The sequence below is a fragment of the Vigna unguiculata genome, chromosome 3 (genome assembly GCF_037176805.1).
Source record: "Vigna unguiculata cultivar grain cowpea cultivar isolate G323 ecotype 2 chromosome 3, ASM3717680v1, whole genome shotgun sequence".
Classification (NCBI taxonomy): Eukaryota; Viridiplantae; Streptophyta; class Magnoliopsida; order Fabales; family Fabaceae; genus Vigna; species Vigna unguiculata.
The window spans coordinates 66,916,748-66,940,009 of record NC_140794.1 but is presented as its reverse complement, the minus strand read 5'-3'; the positions used below and the strand labels follow the sequence as shown (position 1 = coordinate 66,940,009).

Here is a 23,262-nt window from a genome sequence, read left to right as displayed (position 1 = left end):
AACACCATACACCCTGCATTCATGTTAACTTCTGTGTATAAACACTACACACCATACATCACTGTGCATATATTTATGTAGTTTTATTTAAATAGTGTTTGTCAAATTTAGTGAATTAATAATCTTTAGGTCCATATTTAATTATTTTTACTTTTCTTTATCTACTTTTTATGTTTTTTTTCGCAGGATAATGTTTGACTCTTCTCAATTCCAACTGTGCAATCGTGTAAACTTTTCCGATTATTACGTAATATAAAAGAATTTGTTTTCTTCGTTATTTGAATCTTAATATATATATATATATATATATATATATATATATTAATTTGAGCAATTTTGTTTATCAATTAATTTCTAAAACATATATTTAATCACTTATTTATTTTTTTAAAATTTTTATTTGTATGTAGAATACTTTAATGATATTTATATAATCTTTTTATTTTTTAAGCTCATTTACTATAATACAATAATTTAATGTTACTATTTCAAAAGATTAAAAAATTATATGTAAAATCAAAATATTATTAGTTTAATTCATCTTTTAAATTTCATTTAGGTCATGTATTATAATATTTATAGTATATGAAAAAATATTTAATAAAAATTTACAAAATAAATAAAAAATATTCAAAATATTTTTAGATTTAAATATTTGGTTTTTATAATTTTTAAAAAACATTTTCTAGCTTTATCAAAATTAACATTCACAAAATTAATTGAGATTTATTTATAAAATTTTATTTACATATAATTGGGTTATTTATATAATTCTTTAATTTCTATCATTGTTATTTCGTACTATAATTTAAATTTTATATAATTATTATTTATTTTTAGTAAGAAAAAAATAGAGAAATATATTTAAATATTAAATATAATATCATACTTTCTTTATCATAGTGTTTTCTATAAAAAATATTTAATTATATTAATTAATTGTAATATGCTTAGATTTTACACAATAATTGAATCTTTGGAAGGATTGCATTGGACACTATTTTTTAAATCTAGTAGTGTTTTCTCCACTTGAATATTAGTTTTTATATTTAGAAATAGTTGTTCGCATAAGTGTTCCACGTTTGTTTGAAGTATGTAAATGATAGACACACATGAATAATCTCACAGACATATAATTAGATTCATTTCATAAATAGTTAAAAGAAAATAAATATTGCATATAATTATCTATATATGACTAAAGTTGGTGAAACATATACATATAATTACACTCTTTATAAGTTAACTATATCCACACAAACAATTTTTAATTTACTATTTTTTCCGGAAGTACAGAAAAAAAAAGTTTTTCCACAATTTAAAATTAGCTCCTAAATAAATTAACATATAGAAACCCTTTCTTATAATTTTAAAACTTTTTATTTTTATAATATTAATAAACAAATTTTCACTCAAAAATTTCTTGTAGTGAGAAAATGTGTTAAACATTACCCTAGACCATGAGATAAAAATTATAGAAATCATAATAATTGGTAATTATGGTATACTAATGAACACACTTGTACATATAATTATAAAGTTCGGAGGTTTAATTTGAAACCTATAATTCATATGTTGTTTAAAATTTGTTACACAAATTAGGAGGTTACACTTTATTTAATCATTAACTTTGATAATATTTTTTTTATCCCGTAATCCTGAAGCGTATTGATTATAGAAAAATTTGATTTTGGTAATTGTATGACGACTAGTAATTACAGAGGAAAAAACAAATTAATCATAAAACATTTAAAAATAGGGTATACCTGTTTTCCATTAATAGTTCATGTCAATTTTGTTAATTAAAAGATTTTTTTTTTTAATTTAAAGAAATAGCGTTATTGTATCACTGTATCACGTTGTAATCATAATCATGTAACCATTATAATATGTATGAATCAGATGCATGCAGTATTTTGAATATAATTTAAAAGACGTGTTAGGAATTCAAGTGTGATTCTAAATCCCACATTGACTAGAAATGAGAAAGTGGAGCACTATATAAGAATAAAGACCCATAAACCTATTGCCTTAAGATTTTGGATTGAAATCCCGTTAAGATGAACAACGGTACGAGAAGGGATACTCATGGTTGGAAATACTTCCACTGGAGGGGGAGTGTACCAATCTGGTTGAAAGGACTCACCCTTCCCATTGTCTTAAGGTTTTGGGTTGAGAGTGATGTCAATGCCTTATGTGACTATACCAATATTTCATAAGAAAATATGTAATATTCCATCCTATTAAATAGAAACTTAAAATAAAGAATTTTCATTATAAAATGTGTAAAAGTCTAAATTGCGCACCAATAACACACTAAAGTTCTACTTCAAAAGCCGAGTTTCGTTGTATAATGTTTGTATAATGTTAACGAAAAAACCCACGTAAGCTTTCATGTTTACTACTTTAACCTTTTTAAGAAATTATATCTCCAAAATACCAAAATACTTTAACCTTTTAACGTTAGCGGCTATCAACATTCGGTCTTAGTATAGTGTGTACAGGAATTGTGATTCTAATAATAAAAAAGTATTTTCTATTGTTGCTTGGTCTATCCGAGAAGTTAAATCCTAACTATTGAGAAGCATTAACAATTGTTATATGCTTCCACGAGATGGAAGTCATTCAGATATCGTTTTAGGTTCTGCAAAACAGACATAAGTATTTGGCTTTTCCTCTGAAGAAATGAAACTGAAAAGGGCATGACGAGGGGAAGTGGGATCCTCCTATCTGAGCTATGTGATTTTGTATATGTACAACAGAAGCTATTACATTCAATATAATACAAGAGCTAATGGATATTATATTTTAACAAAAAATGGGAGACGGGCCTTGTACAGGATTCATAGATATCGAACCAATTCCCTCCAACTCCGTAACTGTTATCATCGGGTAGGTATATGGTTCCAGAAATCAGCATTGTAATCTCAATGCTGATATGAGTGGTGAGAAAAATGGAAAAAAGTGATACCTTTGAAACTGAAGGGCAACTGGGCTTCATCTTGATCAAGTACAGTGATAGATTTTCAGTAGAGCACGGGACTGTCTAAATTGTTGAAAGTGATGAACAATCATGGTCCTAGTGATAGGCGCTGCTTCAAAAAGTTGAGGAGAGAGGGGTTGATCCAGGCATCTGTTGGGGGGATAGGTCAGCACTAAGGGCATCAACATGGGGTGAATATGGCTTTGTCACTTTATTTTTCAGTACTCCCTGAATAACAAGACAATAATTTCATTCAGAAGTCAGCTCTAATATTGTGTGCATAAACATTGGGAACATATAACTGATGTGTAAGCATGTTTTATTTAGAGTCTGATAGTTTTCCAACAGTTTAGGCTTGGTGGTCATTAGTTAAACAATTGCTTGAAGAACTAAAAACATACAAATTAGAGTATAAGGAAACATATGAAATAAAACATACCTTTGATACTCCTGGGCCATATGTGTTCAATGCATGGTCAATAGAAGAGTAAGCTTGAAGAGCTTGACGGGTATCAGGGACGCATTTTATAATGCGATGATTTTCTTTCGTATCCAATGCCCTAGACTGCAAATACAAAATGAGCCTTGAGGGGGGACCTCTCGGGTTGTCTTTTTTGCCATGAGTTAGTTCCATGGTAGCAAGGTCATCCCACAGAATATCCCACAATATTGAGCATGCATCCCTTGCAGGGCTGAATTTCCTCTGAGCAATAATATTGGATGGTTGCTGAATGACAAAGACAAAGATTGATAAGTAACAGTTGATTCAAGAAAAATAGGTTTTATTCATTGTTCTCAATCACGACTACATACTTGCAATAGTATGACTCTTCTATGGGTGACCATGAGAATTTTTCCTTTTGGAAGCATGAAGTGATCTTCATAGGCATCTGATAAGGCAAACTTTCCACGAACTTTGAACAGATCAACCTGACCAAAAAATGAACCTGATTCGGCCAACTGCAGTATCACCTTCAAGACAGAAACATAGCAATAGTCAGGAGTAGGAAAAGGAAATGAGGTAAATTTCATCGATATAATCAGTAAATTACAAAACAAAATATTTTCATAACATGGCCATCCACATAATTCACGTTCTCTCTCACTAGCTGCTAAGTATCTCCTGGAAATACAGTGATAACAATTTAAGGATAACAACTAATGAAGCTCAAAATTGGTAATATTGAAAAAAAAAAAGTTTTTGTCACTACTTCAATAGTGAGTTAATAAAGTTTATCTGAAAGATGGTGAAAATTATGTCAGTGAAGGTGATAGTTTAACAAGAAATACAAGGGATGGGGACTACAAAAGTATGACATTATAGTTATTCTCTAATGTCAGAAATGGTCATTAAAATAAATAAGACTTGTTGACTGAACCCTGAAACTCTTTAAGGAACAGAAGTACTGCTTGAAAGCAGGATCCTCAATTACATTAATACAATTCCAGCTTTCGCTTTTGAGCCTATAAACACAATATCTGTCAAAAACTTGTACAACTAAGAATTAAATTGTATAAAATTCGAACATTTGTTTCTTCAATAGTGACAGAATGCAATATCTCTTCTTTAATCTTCCCATCATGTGTCTAAACCACTGTCTAGAATTTCAAGTAGAATTAGGTTTCTTTGTATGGAACTTATCATTCACAATATTATGATTTAAATCTCAATTGTTAAAATAACAAATGAACTTTAGATCTGCCATAGCAAGTTGAACCCATGTTACCTGTCCTTGAGCTTTGTACTCATCATATAGTGTAAGCAAATTATCACCACTTATAACACGAGGCAGTCTCCTCCGGAGAAGTTGTTCATCTGATGTTATAGCAGATGCAATTTTCATTCTCATAGCATTAGCACCTTCAGTTGTTTTTGACAGAAGATCCAAAACTCCACTCATTGGCTGCGCAGCTGCACCAATAATTCCCTTCCCAACACCCTGAACAAAACCCTCAACACCAGAAGATTTTGCTCCTTCCAGAGGCTTTGTTAAAATGCCAGTTACCCCTCTGAATAAACCTTTAGCCAATGCTCCACCACCCTCTCTTATAACATCACCAAAATCCTCCACACCTTTAGTTTCCTGCACACAGTTATATTGAAAGCAGATGTTAGTATTATATTATATTAAATGTGTAACACATAAAGCATGAGAACCAAGGAAAAAATTGCACAGGAGAAATCCAATCAAACCTGTCTCTGTCGACTTTGAATGAATTTTTTATCCATAGACAATGCAGCTACACCTTTACTCATGTGTCCAAGTGCACTACTTGCATTGCCCAATATATCCACACCTGAGAGAAGCTGAAGTGGTTGGCCAAGAAGATCCTTTCGGACATTTGAGATAGCCATGCTAATCATAGAACTCTGCCTCATGCATACGTTTTCATTAAACCTCTGGTTTATCCTAACCTGGTTAATAAATAAATATTTATTGTAAGCATTATTTCAGATATTCCCATATCTTAAAAGTGAATAAACATTTGTGTGATACTATATCCCAATTAGTTAAACATTGTCAGAGAGATAACGAAATTATCTGGGATATTATTATGTCCCATAAATTATGAGATTATTGTCAACCATTTATTTTTACTGCACAAATAGTGTTAGCGATTCATACTTAATCATAGGTGTTGTTAATAGGATATTAAGTGTACTAACTAGAAGCTGTTAGAAGATTCTAGAGATTTCTCTGTGATTATTACTATAGGGTTAGAGTTCTCTATGTATAGATGTTAATGTAGGGTTTCAAATAAATTAAATGAATCAATATCTTTTTTCTTTCAGATTAATCTTTTCAAGTTGAAATCAGATTAATCATCTTTTAATGTTTCTAAAACTTTATGTAAAGACTCTGAGATTCTGGACACTTGTACACATATGACCCCTCATTCATCTCTTTTAATATCATATGTTTCTCTTTTTGTAACCACATTTCGGTTGTCAATGGGACTCGTATCCTAATAACTGAACGTGGTAATGTTTCTCTATTATCACCCCTCAACCTTAAAGATTTCCTTTGTGTTCTAAAACTTTCTAATAATCTTATTTTCCTTCAAAAACTTACATGTGACCTAAATTGTGCTATAACCTTCTTTTCCACTTATTGTGTTTTTGAATCCTGTTACGGGGAGGACAATTGGAATAGTTAAGGAGTAGAGAACGTTCTATTGCTTTAAAACAAAGGGCACTAAGAATTTTGAAAGATTAATATTAAAGAAAGAACATTTTTATTTAAATTGTTTCCTTTGAAACAATACATCAACTTCTATATATAGAGAACTCTAACCCTAAAGTAACAATTATAAAGAGATCTCTAGAATCTTCCAACATGTTCTAGTAATACATTTAATATTCTACCAACTTTTAGTGATGCATTTAATATCCTACTAACAACACTTCCCCTCAAGCTGGTGAATGGATATCTATCATTCCTATCTTGCACGCAAGATAACGAAATCACTAGTGGGAAGACCTTTCGTAAACAAATCTGCTAGTGGAAGTCCAGATGGGACGGAGAAAGTAGTGATAAGGCTACTATCTAGTTTCTCTTTAATAATTCTATCTATGTGCGTTTGGCCTTATCATGTTGAACTGGATTGTAAGAGCAATGCTAATAACTGACTTATTATCTAATAAAGGATCATAGGTTCTTCACATGCCACTTTAATATCATGTAGAATAATTTTCAGCCATAACAATTCACACACCCCCTGTGCCATAGCTCGAAATTCAGCCTTTGCACTAAACCTGGCAACAACATTTTGTTTTTTATTTCCCCAAGTCACCAACATGGTTTGAACAACAAAATGTTGGTGACTTGGAGAACTAAGAAACAAAATGTTGTTGTAAGGTCTCATGCAAAGGCTGAATTCTGAGCTATGACACATGGGGTGTGTGAATTGTTATGAATAAGAATTATTCTAAATGATCTTAAAAGGGCATGTGAAGAAGCTACTATTTTTTAATGAGATAATAAATCAATTGTTAGCATTGCACTGAATCCAATTTAGCATGATAGGACTAAACACATAGGTATAGACCAATAATATGATTAAGTCAGGATTCAAAATATTAGGAAAGGAGAAGGTTCCAGAACTCAATGAAGTCATGGCAATTATTTGGAGTGAAGAAAGTAGGAGTCAAGCCAATGATTGTTGAAGAAACAACCACCATGCTTATAGACCAAAGAAAAGGAGGCTCTCTTCCAAAGATGTGAGGAAAAACGAAAGAGTATGGTGTACTTATTGCAACAAGCCATGCCACACTAGAGATAAATGTTGGAGGTTGCATGGAAAACCCCAAACCAAAAATTGGGGAACAAAGAAAGAGTAAAACGCAAAAGCAAATTCCTTGGTGGAGCCCTAGAAACTTGGAAGAGTAAAAAGCAAAAGCAAAAGCAAACCCGTGGTAGTTATATCTAGTGCCGAAACAAAATTTCAAGCAATGACTCAAGAAATATGTGAACTGTTATGAATGGAGATTATATTGGAAGACTTAAAGATAAAGTGGGATGGACTTATGAGATTATATTGTGACAATAGATCTGCAATCAACATAGCTCACAACCTAGTACAACATCATAGAACTAAATACATTTTAGTGAACATTTTATCAAAGAAAAACTTGACAGTGTGTTGTTTTGCACTCGATATGTGTCTACTCAATGACAACTTGCAGACAAACTCACCAAAGGACTAAATAACAGTAACTTTGAGAGAATTATATCCAAGCTAGGAATGGAGACTTATTCACCTATTTGTTTCCTAGAATAGGCTGTGCTTGTTTCCTAAATTATCCAATAAATTTATGTAATGAGATTTAGTAAAAGATTTTTTTTTTCTAATTTTGAGAACATGCAAGCTAGGAATGATAGATATCCATTCACTAGCTTGAAGGGGAGTGTTGTTAGTAGGACATCATTACTATAGGGTTAGAGTTCTCTATATACAGAGACTGATGTACTCTTTTAAATAAATCAATTGAATAAAAATGTTCTTTCTTTCATATTAATCCTTTCAAGTATAGGAGTTGGCTTTTTTTTTTTCTTTCCTTTTTTAGCTTGCTGTTCTAATCTTTATACACCAGTTCAATCATTTAAATAATATATGAAAAAGGTCTTGATCGTACATCTATGATTTATATTTACTTGTATAAAGAAGATAATATTTTATGAACCTAGTACTCAGTTGTCATTGTCTTGGTGAAATTTAATCACTTTGTGAAACTTACACAATGTACTCCTAATTTGGAAACAAATGAGACATAAGATTGACAACTTGCATTCAGCAAGTACAATGGATTTTGAAAATGGTTCACCAATTAAGGTAACGTATAGAAAGTAATTAAAAGACTTACAGGCATATTTTCTGTGTTGCCCAATGCAGTCATTAAGGATGCCCAGAACCCAAGAACACCCCTTGGTCTTTGACTTGGTGACATAGCCATTGAAACTTTGAATCGAACTTCCGAAATATTAAGTACACTGTAATTCAATGTAATGTTATACGCAGTTTCAAGCAAACCAACAAATATAATGAGGCATTTCCAAGAGTCTAACATACCCAATTTGAATGATTGGATCAACCGAGGCAGCCGTTGTTTGAGAATCATACAGCCTACTGAGCTTCACCTGCTGAATCATTTCATGAAGACGCCAAATGATAGGTTCATGAATATTTATCAGAAAGGCAGCAGAACTTTCTGGCCCCTGCTTGCAAGAAACCGATCATAAAATAAAAGTGTCATAATTTATAAACTTAAACATTGACGTTTTTCTTTTCAGAATAGTAAATATAAGATCGCGTGATGCTCACATGAAGACCGATGTATGGATAGACACAAAGATCCACTGATCCATTTGACTGCACTGTAATGGAGCACTTCAGGATATAGTCAGTTTCTGATACAGCTCTCTGTGGCCTGAACAGAACTGGCATTGGAGTTAATGGCAGCTGGTTGTCCACTTGTAGCCCACACATTCTGACTTTGAATCTGGAACAGGATTGAAATTGAATTTCAAAATCAAATGGTTGTACAAATAGGATAACTAAACAGAAATAGATCTTCTACAGTTAATTTAAATCCTCTGCAAGTGATAAAGTTGTCTTGGTTGACTAGATAGTTAGATCTACCAGGACATATCAGAAAATAACTAATGGAAGATAAATAACCATGATGCAAATTCTAGCAAAATTCAAGATACAACTGTTGCAAATCTTACCGACTAATTCCAGAGCCCAGACCAGTTGAATACGCCAGAACAAGATTCTGAACAGAGAGATACATAATTTCCTCAGGTGTATGGTCAATAATAGATATCCCAAGCTCAGCAAGATCAAAATTGATGTGGAATTCACAATCTGTAATTGACATTAGCTGTTGCTTTTGAGAATCATTCATTGATGATAAATGTCTTCTCGGAGCTCCTGTAGGTTCATTTTCTGGCAACCAATCACTGATCTTAACAACATTTGATTTTTCTTCCTTTACTATAGTAACACGCAAGGCTCTAGTTGGTCCATCTTTTACATGGACAGGTTGGTGATCAGAAATTTCATCAATATCATACTTTAATGATTTCGCTGGGTCAGTTCCATCTACCAAGAGTTCCAGTAAACGTCTTCTACCAAGATCTTCCCACAGAAATGAAGCAGAAGAATGTGGAAAAAGCAGCTGCCAGGAATCACCAGTACCTTCAACTTGACGAAAGCGAATGGGCAAGAACATGGAGTGATTTTCAATCCTGTGAACATAAATACAATTAGAAAACATTAAAAAGCTAAATAACAAACATCATACTAATGAAATGTGTCATGAATGAGTCCAAGAAAATTTTGGTCTTGACTCCAACAAAAACAAGATCATGACAATATATATAAATGAAGAAATGGGGAATCCACCATACTTCAGATGTTAATAAAACGTTGTAGGTTTGATTTCTATATTACCCTTCCTCATTGTCGAAAAATGAACATAGTATTATGATGGTTCAAAGGGAAGAAACTAAGAACAAAAACCTATAAGGACTTGACAGCGAATCTGGACGAAAAACAACTTCAAAACGTGATCTCTTGGCACCACTTCTTACTGCTACCCTTATTTGCATTAGTTCATCTCCAACATCTTTTTTCAAGCTAATGCGCATTACACCTTCATAGCTTACACTAAATGGTGTACTCCATTTGTAGCCATCAATCCGCAACTGAATCAATATAGGATACTTAATGAGATATAGAAAACAATAAAAATATGTAAGTTAGACAAATATTTTGAAAATTAATAAAACATACCTTCAAAAGTTCAACTCTGGCTGATAACTTCCAACCAAAAGGCTTTGGACGATCAGTAGGATGAATCCATACAGCTGACTGAGTATCACATTGCTGCAGGCATATACTACATCCAAACCTATTAATGAACAATGTGTGTGGTTGGAAATGAACAACCTGTACATTAAATAGCTCAATAGTTAATCATAGCTCAAGTTTAGTAATAATATATATTAACCTGAAAAGATTTAATTGAATGAGAGAATAGATTTTATTGAATAGATTCTTTGAAACAATGCATCACCCTCTGTATACTAAGAATTGTAACCCTAAAGTAATGATTACAAAGATTTCTAAAATCTTCTAACAGCTTCTAATAACACACTTGTAATTAATTACAATATCCTACCGTGGTTTATCAATCAACACTTCCCTCAATCTGGTGAGTGGATATCTATCATTCCTAGATTGCATGTGAGACAATAAAATTGTTCTGTGGGAAGATAAGCCTAGATGGGACATAAGAAGGATGATAAGGCCACCATCAATTTTTCTTTAAGTGTCAATCCATCTCTGCTTGGTCTTATTATGCTGAACTGGATTGTGAGCAATGCTAATAGCTAATTTATTATCACAATAAAGAGTCAAATACTCTTCAGTCACTTTAAATCATTTAGACTAATTCTCAACCTTAACAATTCACACACCTCATGTGCCATAGCTTGAAATTCAACTTCTACATACACGCTGCAAATATATTTTGTTTCTTATTTCTCCAAGTCAGCTTATTTCCACCCATGAACATGCAATATCTTGTTGTGGATCTCGTATCTGTGACAAACCCTACATACCCTTTTTAGACTTGTCTTTAAATATTGAAGGGTTTGTGTTGAAATATGGGAGCAAATAGACATTTACTGTAAAATAAATATAGATTGTTGAATAATAAATATAGCCAAATAAAAAATTTCATAGCCACGTCATAATCATGGAACCTTCTTCATGCCCTGATTTAAACTGGTCATCCCTTTCACCAGGAGTATCATTAGTCAAGTGACAGACCTTTCCTTTCCATGTGAAAATGGTCTTAATGAATTGAGATTGTTGAATATTGAGAACAACCGATAGGGTTAATCTCCCTCGTGTCTAAAATACACATAGGGTGAATGTATTTATAATAAAGAATGACACAAGTATATATGACAACCAAACATAAATATGATAAATAAAAGATATTGCAATAAACAATATCTACCAATATTAAACAATGTCTATTTTTCCATAATAAACAATAGACATTATGTTTCCCTAATTAACATATAACACGATATATCTAATAGAGACCATGTGAGATAATTATGTCTATTTAACCTATAAGCAAAATGAACATTTTGCAATCGTCCAACATTCTGGGGCTTGTCTTTAATTTCCAGAGTAGGGTTCATGATTTTAGCCATCACATGTAAGTGTGATCAAGGCACTAGGGAGAAGATGAGAATTTTGTAACAATGAAGGCTAAAATGATGACTGAAGTCCTGCAACAATGAATACTACTTTTAGGTTTGGGTCCCACGATAAGAAGTTCCCAAAGATCAGAAGCTTTGATATTGTTTGATATTATTAAGATATTGTTAATCACAATATCAAACAATATCTTCTATTTACTCTATTTATTTTCAGTTACTCTTCTTAACTGTACTTCTCTCTATTATAAATAGATTACCCTGTGTGTGGTTTATACACAAGAGAGATTGATCTCAAACCCTATTTTCTCTATATTCAATAGATACCATCTCAAGTTTCTGCTATTTTATTTTGAGATACATTAGATTTATATATACAGAAAGCTATTAGCAATTTTAGAAAATTTTAGGAAATCAGGAAAATTTATTATAGGGGACACATCCCCATGATTATGGGATTGTTTCTACATATTTGCAGTTTTGAAATTATATAGGTTGGTCTTGAACTATGTGATATGCAATAGCCAATCATAATAGGAATTTCAGAAGGTAATGTTGGAGATCCTAAATTATAGTATATATGTGGGACAATTCTCACCATACAAGCCATTTATGAGTTAAGTTTAAACCCACTTCCTAATATGGTATAAAAACCTCTCCCAGTGAGGTTATTTGAGCCTACTGTGCCACCTGCTATTGAGGCAACTATCAAACTACCCACAAATATCTAATCCAACGCATGAGACATCAATGCCTCAGCATGAAGGGGTGTGTTGGAGATCCTACATCAATTATAGATAAGGCCAAATTAGAGTATATAGGTGAATTACAAGCCGGATTTGTAAAGAGGGTATAGCTTAAAACCACTTGCTAATAGATAATCAAATGATTTTGTAAAGGCAAGGAACAATATATATAGACTATAGACAACCTTTGTTCTATCTGAAGTCATGTTCAACAATGCTGAAAGCTTGTAGTAAGATACTTCAGAATCAAAAGCTTTGACATCAATACGTTCCTGTGAGAGTTTCAATGAACATTAAATACCATGGTAGAAACCTGAGGAAATACTTGTTCAAGTCAAAAGGATAGAGCAGTTAGTTAGCCAACTTTCAAAAAGCACCTTTTTTTCAAGTTCAAGCAGAGAAATCCCAGAGCTGTAAACTTCAGATGACCGCATAGAAACAGAAATTCCCAGCCTAGTTGATAAATATGTATCTTTAGGAGAATGAAACATTGTACTTCCACTACGCCCAACATAATCTTGTGGCGAAAGCATGCTTGGAAATGGACTATTGTCCTCAATTACTTCAAGCACTTGCAGGCTTCTTCTTGAATTAGAATGCCTTCTATCTAATGAGCTTATGGGATTTTTCAAAGCAGTTTTGGCAGACTTAACCGCCCTAGACAGTGGGACAGAATCCATCTCTGCATTTTCCAGAGGTTCTACCTCCACCACACGGTATGCCAAAGATAGAGAAGTATCGTTGACAATCCAATAAGGGACAAAAAGTCTTAACATCTTTTGAGCAGCACTGGTCCCACCCATATCATGTTCAATGCTCACACGCAATTTCCTGAAAAATGATGATTAAGATAATCAATGCTAAAATAAAGATTCTAACTAAATAAAATGAACATTGTTAGCATTATATTGAACAAAGAATCTGTTAAAAAGAATAGCCAACAATTTTTCACCATTACATAACTTTGGAAAAAAAAAAAAAACATAACTCTGTAAAAAAATTGTAAGGAGGAACAATAGATTATAAGACTAAAATTTGCACACGAAAATGTACCTTTCCCACATTCATCTTTCAACTTGACACAACAAGCAATAATATTAACCGGAAAATTTATTTCAAGAATACAATACGTGTGAAAACTCCTTAGTGGTGCAAACTAGTTCTAATAAAAAAATATATTGTTTTACATGCTATATCAACTAAAGATATAACCAAATTATAATATACATGTGATGTGCAAATTTCACCTAACAAGTCGGATTTGCAATGTCTAATTAGATATAAACTCACTTTCTAAGAATCTATACTATCAAACCATTATCATATCACTTGAAATATCTAACCCACGCTTGAGATGTCCCATCTTGGGCGAGATGGGATTTAGTGAAGATTTCACATTGATTAGAATATAGCCAAATTATATTAAATAATTGAGGTGTAATTTCATCTTACAAGCCGATTTGGTATCATTGGGTTAAAACTAAACACAACTTTTAATAATGCTTTCTTGCATGACAATCTTGACAAATAAGTATACACAATGGAGCAACCACCCAATTTTGTTGCTCAAGGGGAGTTCTCTAATATGATTTATTGATTTCACAAATCCCTTTATCATCTTAGATAATCCTCCTTAATATGGTTTGGTTGCTTTTAGCCTTTTGTACAAAAACATTGGAGTTCTTGTTAGAATATAATCAATGGTTACAGATTTCTAAGAAATCAACGATGACATAACCTCGTAAATTAGGGTGATTATTAGGTGCCTTTATTGTAATTGATTCTATTCAATAGTATAAATACATATTAAATAGTCTGCATTATACACACAATACATTCAGAACATATACAATTCTAAATAGTATCAAAGCCATAGTTAAAACCTATCTTAGAAAGATTTGTGTTTCTAGGGCATATAGTTCCACTCGCTATTGGGCCGCTATCGAACTACCCATTAATGTCTAGTCCTACGCACAAGATGTATGTACCTCGGCGTGAAGGGTGTGTGTTGGAAGTACCACATCGACTAGAGATAAGACAAGTATATAAGTGGGTGCAAGCCTCGTTTTACAAGCCAGTTTTGTGGAGTTGAGTTAGGCTTTAAAGTTCACTTTTTAACATGGTATCAAAGCTCCTTCTAATAGCCATTGGATGCTGTAACACGTATTCTTCGATATATAAAAAATGCTCCAGGATGAGGATTATTGTACGAAGACAAAGGCAGTACTAAGATCACTTATTACTCTGATACGAATTGGGCAGGATCATGATCATATTTTAGATCCACTTTTGGGTAATGTGTTCTTATCAGAGGAAACCTTATCTCATTGAGAAGCAAGAAGCAAATATAGTTGCCAAATCTAGTGCAGAAGCTCAATATCATGCCATGGCAGCAACCACTTGGGGGCTTACATAGCTCAGGCAACTACTACTACAAATAAAAATAAGGGACATCCATGAAACAAAGCTTATTTGTGACAATCAAGCTGCACTTCACATTGCATCAAACTGGTCTTCCATGAAAGAACCAAACACATTGAAATTAATTGCCACTTCGTTAGAAAAATTATGCTCTCTGGAGATATCACTATTAATTTTGTCAACTTTAGCAATCGACTGATGACGTATTCACCAAGTCCCTTAGTTGCCCTCAGATTGAGTACTTTTGTAACAAGTTGGTGCGTATGACATATATACTCTAAAGGGGGAGTGTTAGAATATAATCAATGGTTATAAATTTCTTTGAAATCAACCGTTACATAATCTCGTAAATTAGGACAATTGATTCCTAATTATGAGGTGCCTTTATTGTAATTGATTCTATTCAATAGTATAAATACATATTGTGTGGTCTGCATTATACACACAATACATTCGGAACATATACAATTCTATAGTTCCCATGGAACAAAACCACAATATTGAGTTTGATGGAGGTAGTGCTAGTGCAAATAAGGGTCAATATCAAAGACTTGGCAAAGCTTATTTCCTTAGCCCACAACAAACCTAACATAGTTTACGTTGTGAGCATAGTTAGTGAGTTGAGGCACAATCCTGTGAACAAAATCCTTCAATATTTGAAAACAAGTGTGGGAAGGGGATTGTTGTTCAACAGGAATGAAAAATAAAAAAACGGAAGTGTATAGTGATGTATATTATGCAAGGTCTATTACAAATAAGATATCCAACTTAGATATTCATGCTTTTGGGTGTAAATTTGGTGACTTGAAGTAAAAAACAAAATGTTGTTGCAAGGTCTAATGCAAAGACCAAATCCAAGCTGACACATGGGGTTTGTGAATTGTTATGACTGAGAGTTATTTTTAATGATCTTAAAGCAACATGTCAAGAGTCTATGACTGATTATTGTGATAATAAATTAGCTATTAGCGTAGCTCACAATATAATTCAGCATGATAGGACCAAGTACATATTCACTAAAGAAAAACTAGATAATGGCCTTATCACCTTTTGGAGTCACATCTAGGCCTCAGGTATCAGATTTGTTTATAAAAGGTCTTACCATAGAATGATTTCATGATCTCACATGCAACCTAGGAATAAAATTTTCATTCAATAGCTTGAGGGGAGTGTTAAGTTGAGAGAAAATATTTTGTTAAGCTACAAATATCGTAATTGTTGGTAATAATAGATTATTAGGATAAAAAATATTCTCGATATCTCCATAGTACTTAGGAAAAAGTAGCGTCAAAACCTTCCTATTCATTTAATGTCATTTTGATTATTACACATTAGGAGAATGTTATTGGTTTGTTGTTATCAATGAAATCATTCTCTATATTCTTACATAGTTCAAGTGTAATTATTACTAGTGTGCTCTTGTAAGATACTAGAGATCTCTTAGTAATCCTTACTTTGGCGATAGAGAGTACTGTTTCATTTATTCAATTCAATAAAATCATTTTTTCTTGTACAGCTTAACTCTTTTCAAGTAAAATATTAAGATTGAATCATATTTCCATAAGGGAGAAAATCAAGTCAGGAGATACTTCCACAAGCTTCATCAATTTTGTGACCAAAAGAAACTTGGTACATATGATTTTATATTCTAACTTGCGAGGGAGTGTTGAGAATCAAAATAATACATTTCGTTCACTATTATTCTTTATTCATGCATAATAAATGTAATGAGTATATATAAACTTTTATCCATCATGTATTCAGTCACAAAGGAACTCGGTCCAAATTTTTGTTTTCTATGTTTTAACATTTACGTAGACAATCTTATGCTGGAGGACAAACAAATATTCATGTTTCTGTTTTCATTACAAAAAAATATATATTTAACAAGTTATAGTCGTATCGCTTTGATGATATGATAAAGATACAAGATCATGGATGTATTTTAAGGAAAACTTCTGCTCAAAATCTCAAATAGTCAAAAAACTTTATCCCTAAGAAGATTATTAGAAGAAATGTTTGTATAGAATTCAATACATCACAAATGTGAGTCACTTAAAATAAAATTTATGCAACTTACTTTGAAAGAAAAGCAGATTACATACCTTTTACTTTGCTGGTGAGTAATCCAAAAAGATGAAACATGATTCGAGAAAGAAGGATCCAGCACTAGAAATGGGTCCTGAGTAGATGAATCAAAAAGTAGTCTAACCATATGAGCTAAATTGCAAAGCACACAGACAATTTAAGACAATTACTTTAAAATAAAAGTTATCACCTTTTCCATGACCCAGCCACCCTGCACTCTCAAAGTAATATACAGTGGCTTTTGAATATCAGCTGAATAGATATGTACAGTCTGACGAGAAGATACAATACCACGATGTCGCTCAATACAATTTCCTTCCTTTATTTTCTCTGAGATTGAAAATTCAGCAGGACAAGGTAAACGGTTCTCCAATTTCAAAGGAGAGCTGATAGATATTCTCCAATCATATACAGGTACATTTAATTCAGTATTGAGAACTGAGGCATCTGTACACACACTAAACCACAATTGTTTACCTCCACTATTAGGATTACAGCACAGAAGTATATCTTTTTTCTCAAGCTCATTAAGCTTCAAAGAGGCATTGGGTGTTACAGCAGTTAGTCTAGAACCTGGATCTAATAGTTGATCTTTGCTATATATATAACTTGAACCAACAGCAATAGCACAACCCCATGAGTATGAGGGCTGAGAATTATCAAATTTAGGTCGAACTTGCAGGCACTGCTCAGAGTCCTTGGATGTACTTCTCCATGATAAAACAGCAGAAGTTCCAGGGTGCACAGTACTTGCTCCACTCTGCAAGCACTCTGTACCTTGGTCAGAAAAAGGCTGTCTAGTACGAACCCAACGTCTTCGACGCACAACATCAGAGGCTGATTTGGTTGAAAACTGTGAAGAAGTAGGAGGCCATCTTAAGCTTATAATGTCAGGCCCATAAGCCCATCCTTCCTTGTCAACATATTGAGACTTATCAATGGACCAACCTGAGGACCATTTCCACCCTGGAGGAAGTGGAGGTTCAAAGAAATCCTTCAAAATGACACAAGTGAGATTAGAAAAATAATCATAATCATGGATCTCACTTGAGAGAGTTAACTAGTGATAAGGGAAATATATAAATATACCGACCTTAGATGAGTTTGAAAAGTCCCTTGTGCTCCAATGTCCAGGATTATCTTTGTGCACACCTGGCCAATTGTTACCCCAACCAGTTGACGGCAGGTAATACTGATTTTGAAAGACTTCTTCAGTTACAGTACTAGAACTGTTTACTCCAAGCGAGGGACCATGAGTATGAGATGCATGGCTTGTCATAATATTCAAAATAACATCTGAATCATTCACTACTGTGACAAGACCCCTGAAAATTACATGCTTCTTTCCATTTTTCATCACAACTTCCATACCAATATATTCCTTCTGTAATGATACTGGGGTCACTGAAAGTGGAAGCAACGATCTGATACTCACCCAATCACTCTCTAGGCTGAGCCCCACCATAAAACCTATGTCTCTATCATCATCATCATTCTCACTTTCAATATCATTTTGAAGGTTGGCAATTTTGTTTCTTTCAAAATATGAGGTTGAAACAAAGAGGCATCCATCTTGCTTGGCTTCAACATTTTGCTGAACCAGAATAAGTGAAATAGGATAAAAGTAAATAGAAAATTCTACACACTTAATGATTTCATTTCTTAATAAAAATAAAAAGACAATTAATAATTTCATTTAACAGATAAAAATGACTAAATTATATAAACTGACCAATCTACTAAGTGGATATGATCTAATACTCTGGGTATCACTTGCTGGTTGAAACATTCTCACGGAAGCAACCTTCTTCAGAGTATTTGCACCATGTCCAACAGAAAAGGATAGTGCACCTACAACTTCCCCTGCATGTTGACTACATAAGTTTTGGGAAAAGGCAACCGATTTGGAAGAAAACATATAACTCCAAATAATAATTGACAACTAATGATTAAATTACTCCAATGGATTTGATCAGTAGCATTAGACTTTGTACAAACAAAAGTCAACAGGACATCCAAGATATGCATGAAGTCTCACAGAATAAGTCATCAAAGAATTACCTTTCCCAGCTTTTGCTCCAAGATTTGTCACTTCTATTTCCAACTTAGCAGGGGCCTGTAATGAATTTCTCAATGTAACAATAAATGCGGTCAATGCCTATAAAATTTAAATTGATGAATGCAGACACCTAATGTGCTCACATACGTATACATTGGGTGGTGTTGGGAAGGAAAAAAAATGGGGACTGAACAAATATTTCAAAAACCTCAAGGGATGACCGTACTAGAGCTTGTAATACTAAAGCAGGTCTGAAGTATAGAATTAAATGCACAGAAAATCTTGCATTCAAGAATTAATAAAATAGAGAAACCCCCAACTGGATGTATAATGACAATGTAAATATATGAAAATAAGTGTTGCTTAATAAAAGTAACATTTTCTAAAGTACTGGCATTATTTTCTAGTTGGCCAAACTTTCAGCTCAAAATCTTCCAATAAAATGTTCAGTTATTGAGGAAATTGGAATAAAAAATGAAGCAAAATTGTAAAACTAATCAACTAACGATGCAATACCTTTCGGGGGACTTCAAATATGAAAAGTTCATTCCACTTTACTCTACCTTCAACCTGATCTTTAATTCTTGATAGAACAGGCTTCACACACTTAGTTCTTGCACTCTGTGGAAAAAGCTTCTGCTGTTCTGATGCTTGGCTGTCAACAAGAAGACGCAAAGCACAGAAGATGTTATGGCTGTTACCATCATCAGTGATAGGTAAGCCCTACAAAATATGAAATGAATTGGATTCAACATTCTGGGTAGGGAGGATAATCAGGAAGAAGATTGGAATAATGTATAAACCATTTTCAACTTAATATAACCTTGGCTTCAAGTATCTGCACAGCAACATAATAACGTGCTTCCCTAGATTCATTTGCTACATTTAACCTATTTGAAAACCTTGGAGGTGGAATCCAGACAGAAGCACAATTGCCATGTTGTAGCTTGTCAACTGTATCTACAGCATGCTCGAATTTTTTGACAAAAATATCACACCCAAGTTTATTTTCAACTACCACAGTCTGTAAGTCATCCTCATCAAGTGCAGAAAAAGTAGTATTTTCTCCATTGCCTTGTTGACCACCAACCTCCTGCAAATCCAAACAGAAAGGTTAAAAGTTGCCCGCTTTAAAGGATAAAAGGATAAAGGATTCTGAATTTTACCACATTCAGCTTCGATGTCTTCTCTTCAAGCTCTAACTGTTGTCTCCATGAAAGAATGCTTGCCACAAAGGATTCAAGATTTGCTGCACTAACATTTACATTCAAGATACTGGTGGCCGAAATTCGAACTCTCTTCCCAACTCCAGATGGTGACTGTGCATTGGTGTCAAAAGTTTCAAATCTAAGCAAGATAGAAAATAAACATCTAATTAATGGAATATTCTGAACAGGATTGATTCATGACTAAAATCACAAGATACTAGATAATCAGTATCAATATGCAACTAAAATATTGTACAAAAGAATTAAATATTAATTACTTGAATATTCCATCAAATGGTTCCACAACAGGCTCCCATGCTTCTAAGTGTGCATTGAAGGTTGATGCAACAATTGAAGCAATCAGTACCGCATTCATCCCATGTATTCCTCCATGGGTTGCAAGCTTAATATTAGTAATTGTAGTGTCAAATAGGGGTCTCATCTGCAAGGGTAGTTGAAAATAACACAATGATTATTCCTGCATTAAAAAATATTGTTGGAGAACAATATAAAGAATGGCAACTATTTTCAAATTTCACAAGAGGTATCGAAGATAAACCATTCCACATAAGCTGTCCAAAATTGTCAAGGAAAAGTATCGCAGCTTTAGTTCAGTATTTATGTTTTCACGAGTCTTGGGCTTCACGGAATCACCAATTATGTACGCTAATCGGCTTGACGGCTTTTTTAGATCAGAACGAGCTAGAAATGTGCAAGCCTGCAGACACATGGTATAATAAGTAAAGAATTTGTTTCATTTGGGAGGGGGAGAGTGTTGAAAATCTCGTATGTAATACTAGCTCAATATGATCATGGTATAATAAGTGTTTTCAGCTTCTGCTTTCCAAACTAAAAAATCAAAAGAGTTTTCTATTTTAATAAACTTGTACAACAAATTTGGCATGTGGATGCTCCCCTAAGCTAATTCCATAGCACGTGGTAAAATTAACATGCACCCAATTTGGAAAAAAAACCAAGTCCCACATGGACTAGAGATAAAACTAAATTAGTGTAAGTGGGGAGGTAACCCTTACATTACAAATCAATTTTGTTAAATCATGTTGGACCCAAATTGTAAGTTGATATCCAAGATCGTTCTTATTCTATTATTGGTTCACCTACTACAGTAACCATGTGCCAAACTCAATACTGCTAGGTGTGGGACTTTAGACCCAGACCAAAATTCTAAGAATAACAGAAATTTCTTAACACCACACATAAATAGAGCTTTCAATACAAAATTTTTTAGAGCGAGCCATTGGATGTAAGTTTTAACCTGATTTTCTACTTTCCATATACTCCAACATTGAGGAGACTTTGAACTTGAAGATCTTGAAAGAGGGACCTCATGAATGTTTGCTTGGCTAACAAGATCCATCCTTGGACAGCAAAACAGATCCAATCGTGGAGGCTCATCTAATTTAGAGACAACACATCCTAGAGAAACATAACCAGGAGGAGCTATTGGATACCAAAAGAAAACTTCATCAATCCCTTTGGATCCAATATGGGAAACTTTGGTAAATTGAACAGGTTTTGAAGAGATATCAGGACTGTCATTCTTGAAGATTATTCCTAGTGCTGGAGGTTCTAGGCTGAAGACAAGAGAAGAAAAAAATTAGTCCCCAAAAAAACATTTTAGTAGGTTGAGTAAAACATAGATGATTGGAAGTTAGAAAAAGGCGTAGAGGGCAATAGGCCTAACCCTTCAGTGATGCAATCACCCAAGACAGCATAACCATGTCGTGCGATTGGTCGCCAAATGGAGACTGGACGGCGGAGTTCACTGCCTTTGTCCCACCATATCCTCTCAAAGTTAGGTGTTGACATATAGCAGTTAGTTGCTTTTGAAATGGACTTGAGAATATCCCAGCCAGATGTATTTACACTTTTGCTTGTCTGGATATTTTTATCTTCATGATCAGAAGGATAATCTGACATGGGACCTATTAAGGGAGCTCGATTTGAATTCCAGACAAGCAGATGATTTAAGTCATAACATCTGTCCTTAGGAGGGCAACCAGTGGAAGAATGAGCAAAAAATGAACCAACGGCATTATCAAGGCGCCATATGCTAAAGCCAGAAGTAAAATGACTATTTAATGGTATATTCAGTAAGCAGTCTGTATACTTTGCTGATGTTACCAGATCAGAACGTAAGCAGTGAACAATGTAATTTGGGGGTGGTTCGTTTCCAACATGCACAACACAGCCTAGAGCTGTGTACCCAGATGGTGCAATGGGCATCCAAAGAGAACAATCATTGTCATCAACAGAATGGCTTTCACTTCCACCACGCCCTTGAATGTTGAGGAATGACCCAATAAGACGGAAATCAACTGGCTTCCTTACACGACCATATGTGTTACTAACAGCCATTACTGCCTGTGAAGGAGGAATTGGCCTGAAAAGACATGGAAATGCAAAATTAACACAGTAAGGAATCTATGTAACTCAGGACGGCTCCTATCACAATTTACAACCAAACACTACACACAATATGTATTTATACTATTGAATAGAATCAATTACAATAAAGACACTTAATAATTAGGAATCAATCACCCTAATTTATAAGATTATGTAACGGTTGATTTCCTATAAATCTGTAACCGTTGCTGATTATATTTTAACATTATTTAACGTAGAATGCTGATAGAAAAACTATATTATCTGTTGTATTCCAAAATTGTTTTTGGCAATTCAAAGTAATCCAATTATGAGCTCACTTGCAACAGATACAGCATTTCTCAATCTATTCTCTTTCTCTCTCTCAATGTTATGCATTTTACAAAGCATCTAGGCTTAAGAAAAAATAAATGAAAAATTTTAGAAAAATGAACTATTTATTATCAAACTAGTTTGTCTGTCTAGAAAAAATAATAAACAATTTTTTAAGTATAATACAAAATTTTTTCTTTCATTAATTCATAAGAATAAAAGCAATATTAATAAAAAATATTCAGAAAAAATTCATGTCAATAAGAAATATTTTAATAAATACATTACAAGAACA

The 23,262-nt window shown here is 33.4% G+C and overlaps 1 protein-coding gene across 1 annotated transcript in view; it reads right to left on the bottom strand.

The window, feature by feature from the left end:
• Window positions 1-2,513: 2,513 nt before the first annotated feature.
• LOC114177377 (calcium-dependent lipid-binding family protein) overlaps window positions 2,514-23,262 on the bottom strand; it is a 69,601-nt gene continuing 48,852 nt past the window's right edge. Inside the window, exons 39-63 of the mRNA XM_028062696.2 lie at window positions 21,952-22,650; window positions 21,523-21,841; window positions 20,806-20,964; window positions 20,525-20,688; window positions 20,205-20,385; window positions 19,862-20,131; window positions 19,555-19,761; window positions 19,041-19,095; window positions 18,712-18,842; window positions 18,073-18,573; window positions 17,170-17,973; window positions 16,997-17,073; window positions 12,848-13,301; window positions 12,656-12,742; window positions 10,283-10,438; window positions 10,010-10,194; window positions 9,214-9,735; window positions 8,807-8,984; window positions 8,555-8,700; window positions 8,349-8,475; window positions 5,178-5,399; window positions 4,711-5,067; window positions 3,797-3,955; window positions 3,423-3,710; window positions 2,514-3,211 (exon numbers count right to left, since the gene is read on the bottom strand). Coding sequence (XP_027918497.2) covers window positions 3,098-3,211; window positions 3,423-3,710; window positions 3,797-3,955; window positions 4,711-5,067; window positions 5,178-5,399; window positions 8,349-8,475; window positions 8,555-8,700; window positions 8,807-8,984; window positions 9,214-9,735; window positions 10,010-10,194; window positions 10,283-10,438; window positions 12,656-12,742; window positions 12,848-13,301; window positions 16,997-17,073; window positions 17,170-17,973; window positions 18,073-18,573; window positions 18,712-18,842; window positions 19,041-19,095; window positions 19,555-19,761; window positions 19,862-20,131; window positions 20,205-20,385; window positions 20,525-20,688; window positions 20,806-20,964; window positions 21,523-21,841; window positions 21,952-22,650 — 6,562 coding nt within the window. The 3' untranslated portion in view covers window positions 2,514-3,097. The remainder of the gene's footprint in view (window positions 3,212-3,422; window positions 3,711-3,796; window positions 3,956-4,710; window positions 5,068-5,177; window positions 5,400-8,348; window positions 8,476-8,554; window positions 8,701-8,806; window positions 8,985-9,213; window positions 9,736-10,009; window positions 10,195-10,282; window positions 10,439-12,655; window positions 12,743-12,847; window positions 13,302-16,996; window positions 17,074-17,169; window positions 17,974-18,072; window positions 18,574-18,711; window positions 18,843-19,040; window positions 19,096-19,554; window positions 19,762-19,861; window positions 20,132-20,204; window positions 20,386-20,524; window positions 20,689-20,805; window positions 20,965-21,522; window positions 21,842-21,951; window positions 22,651-23,262) is intronic.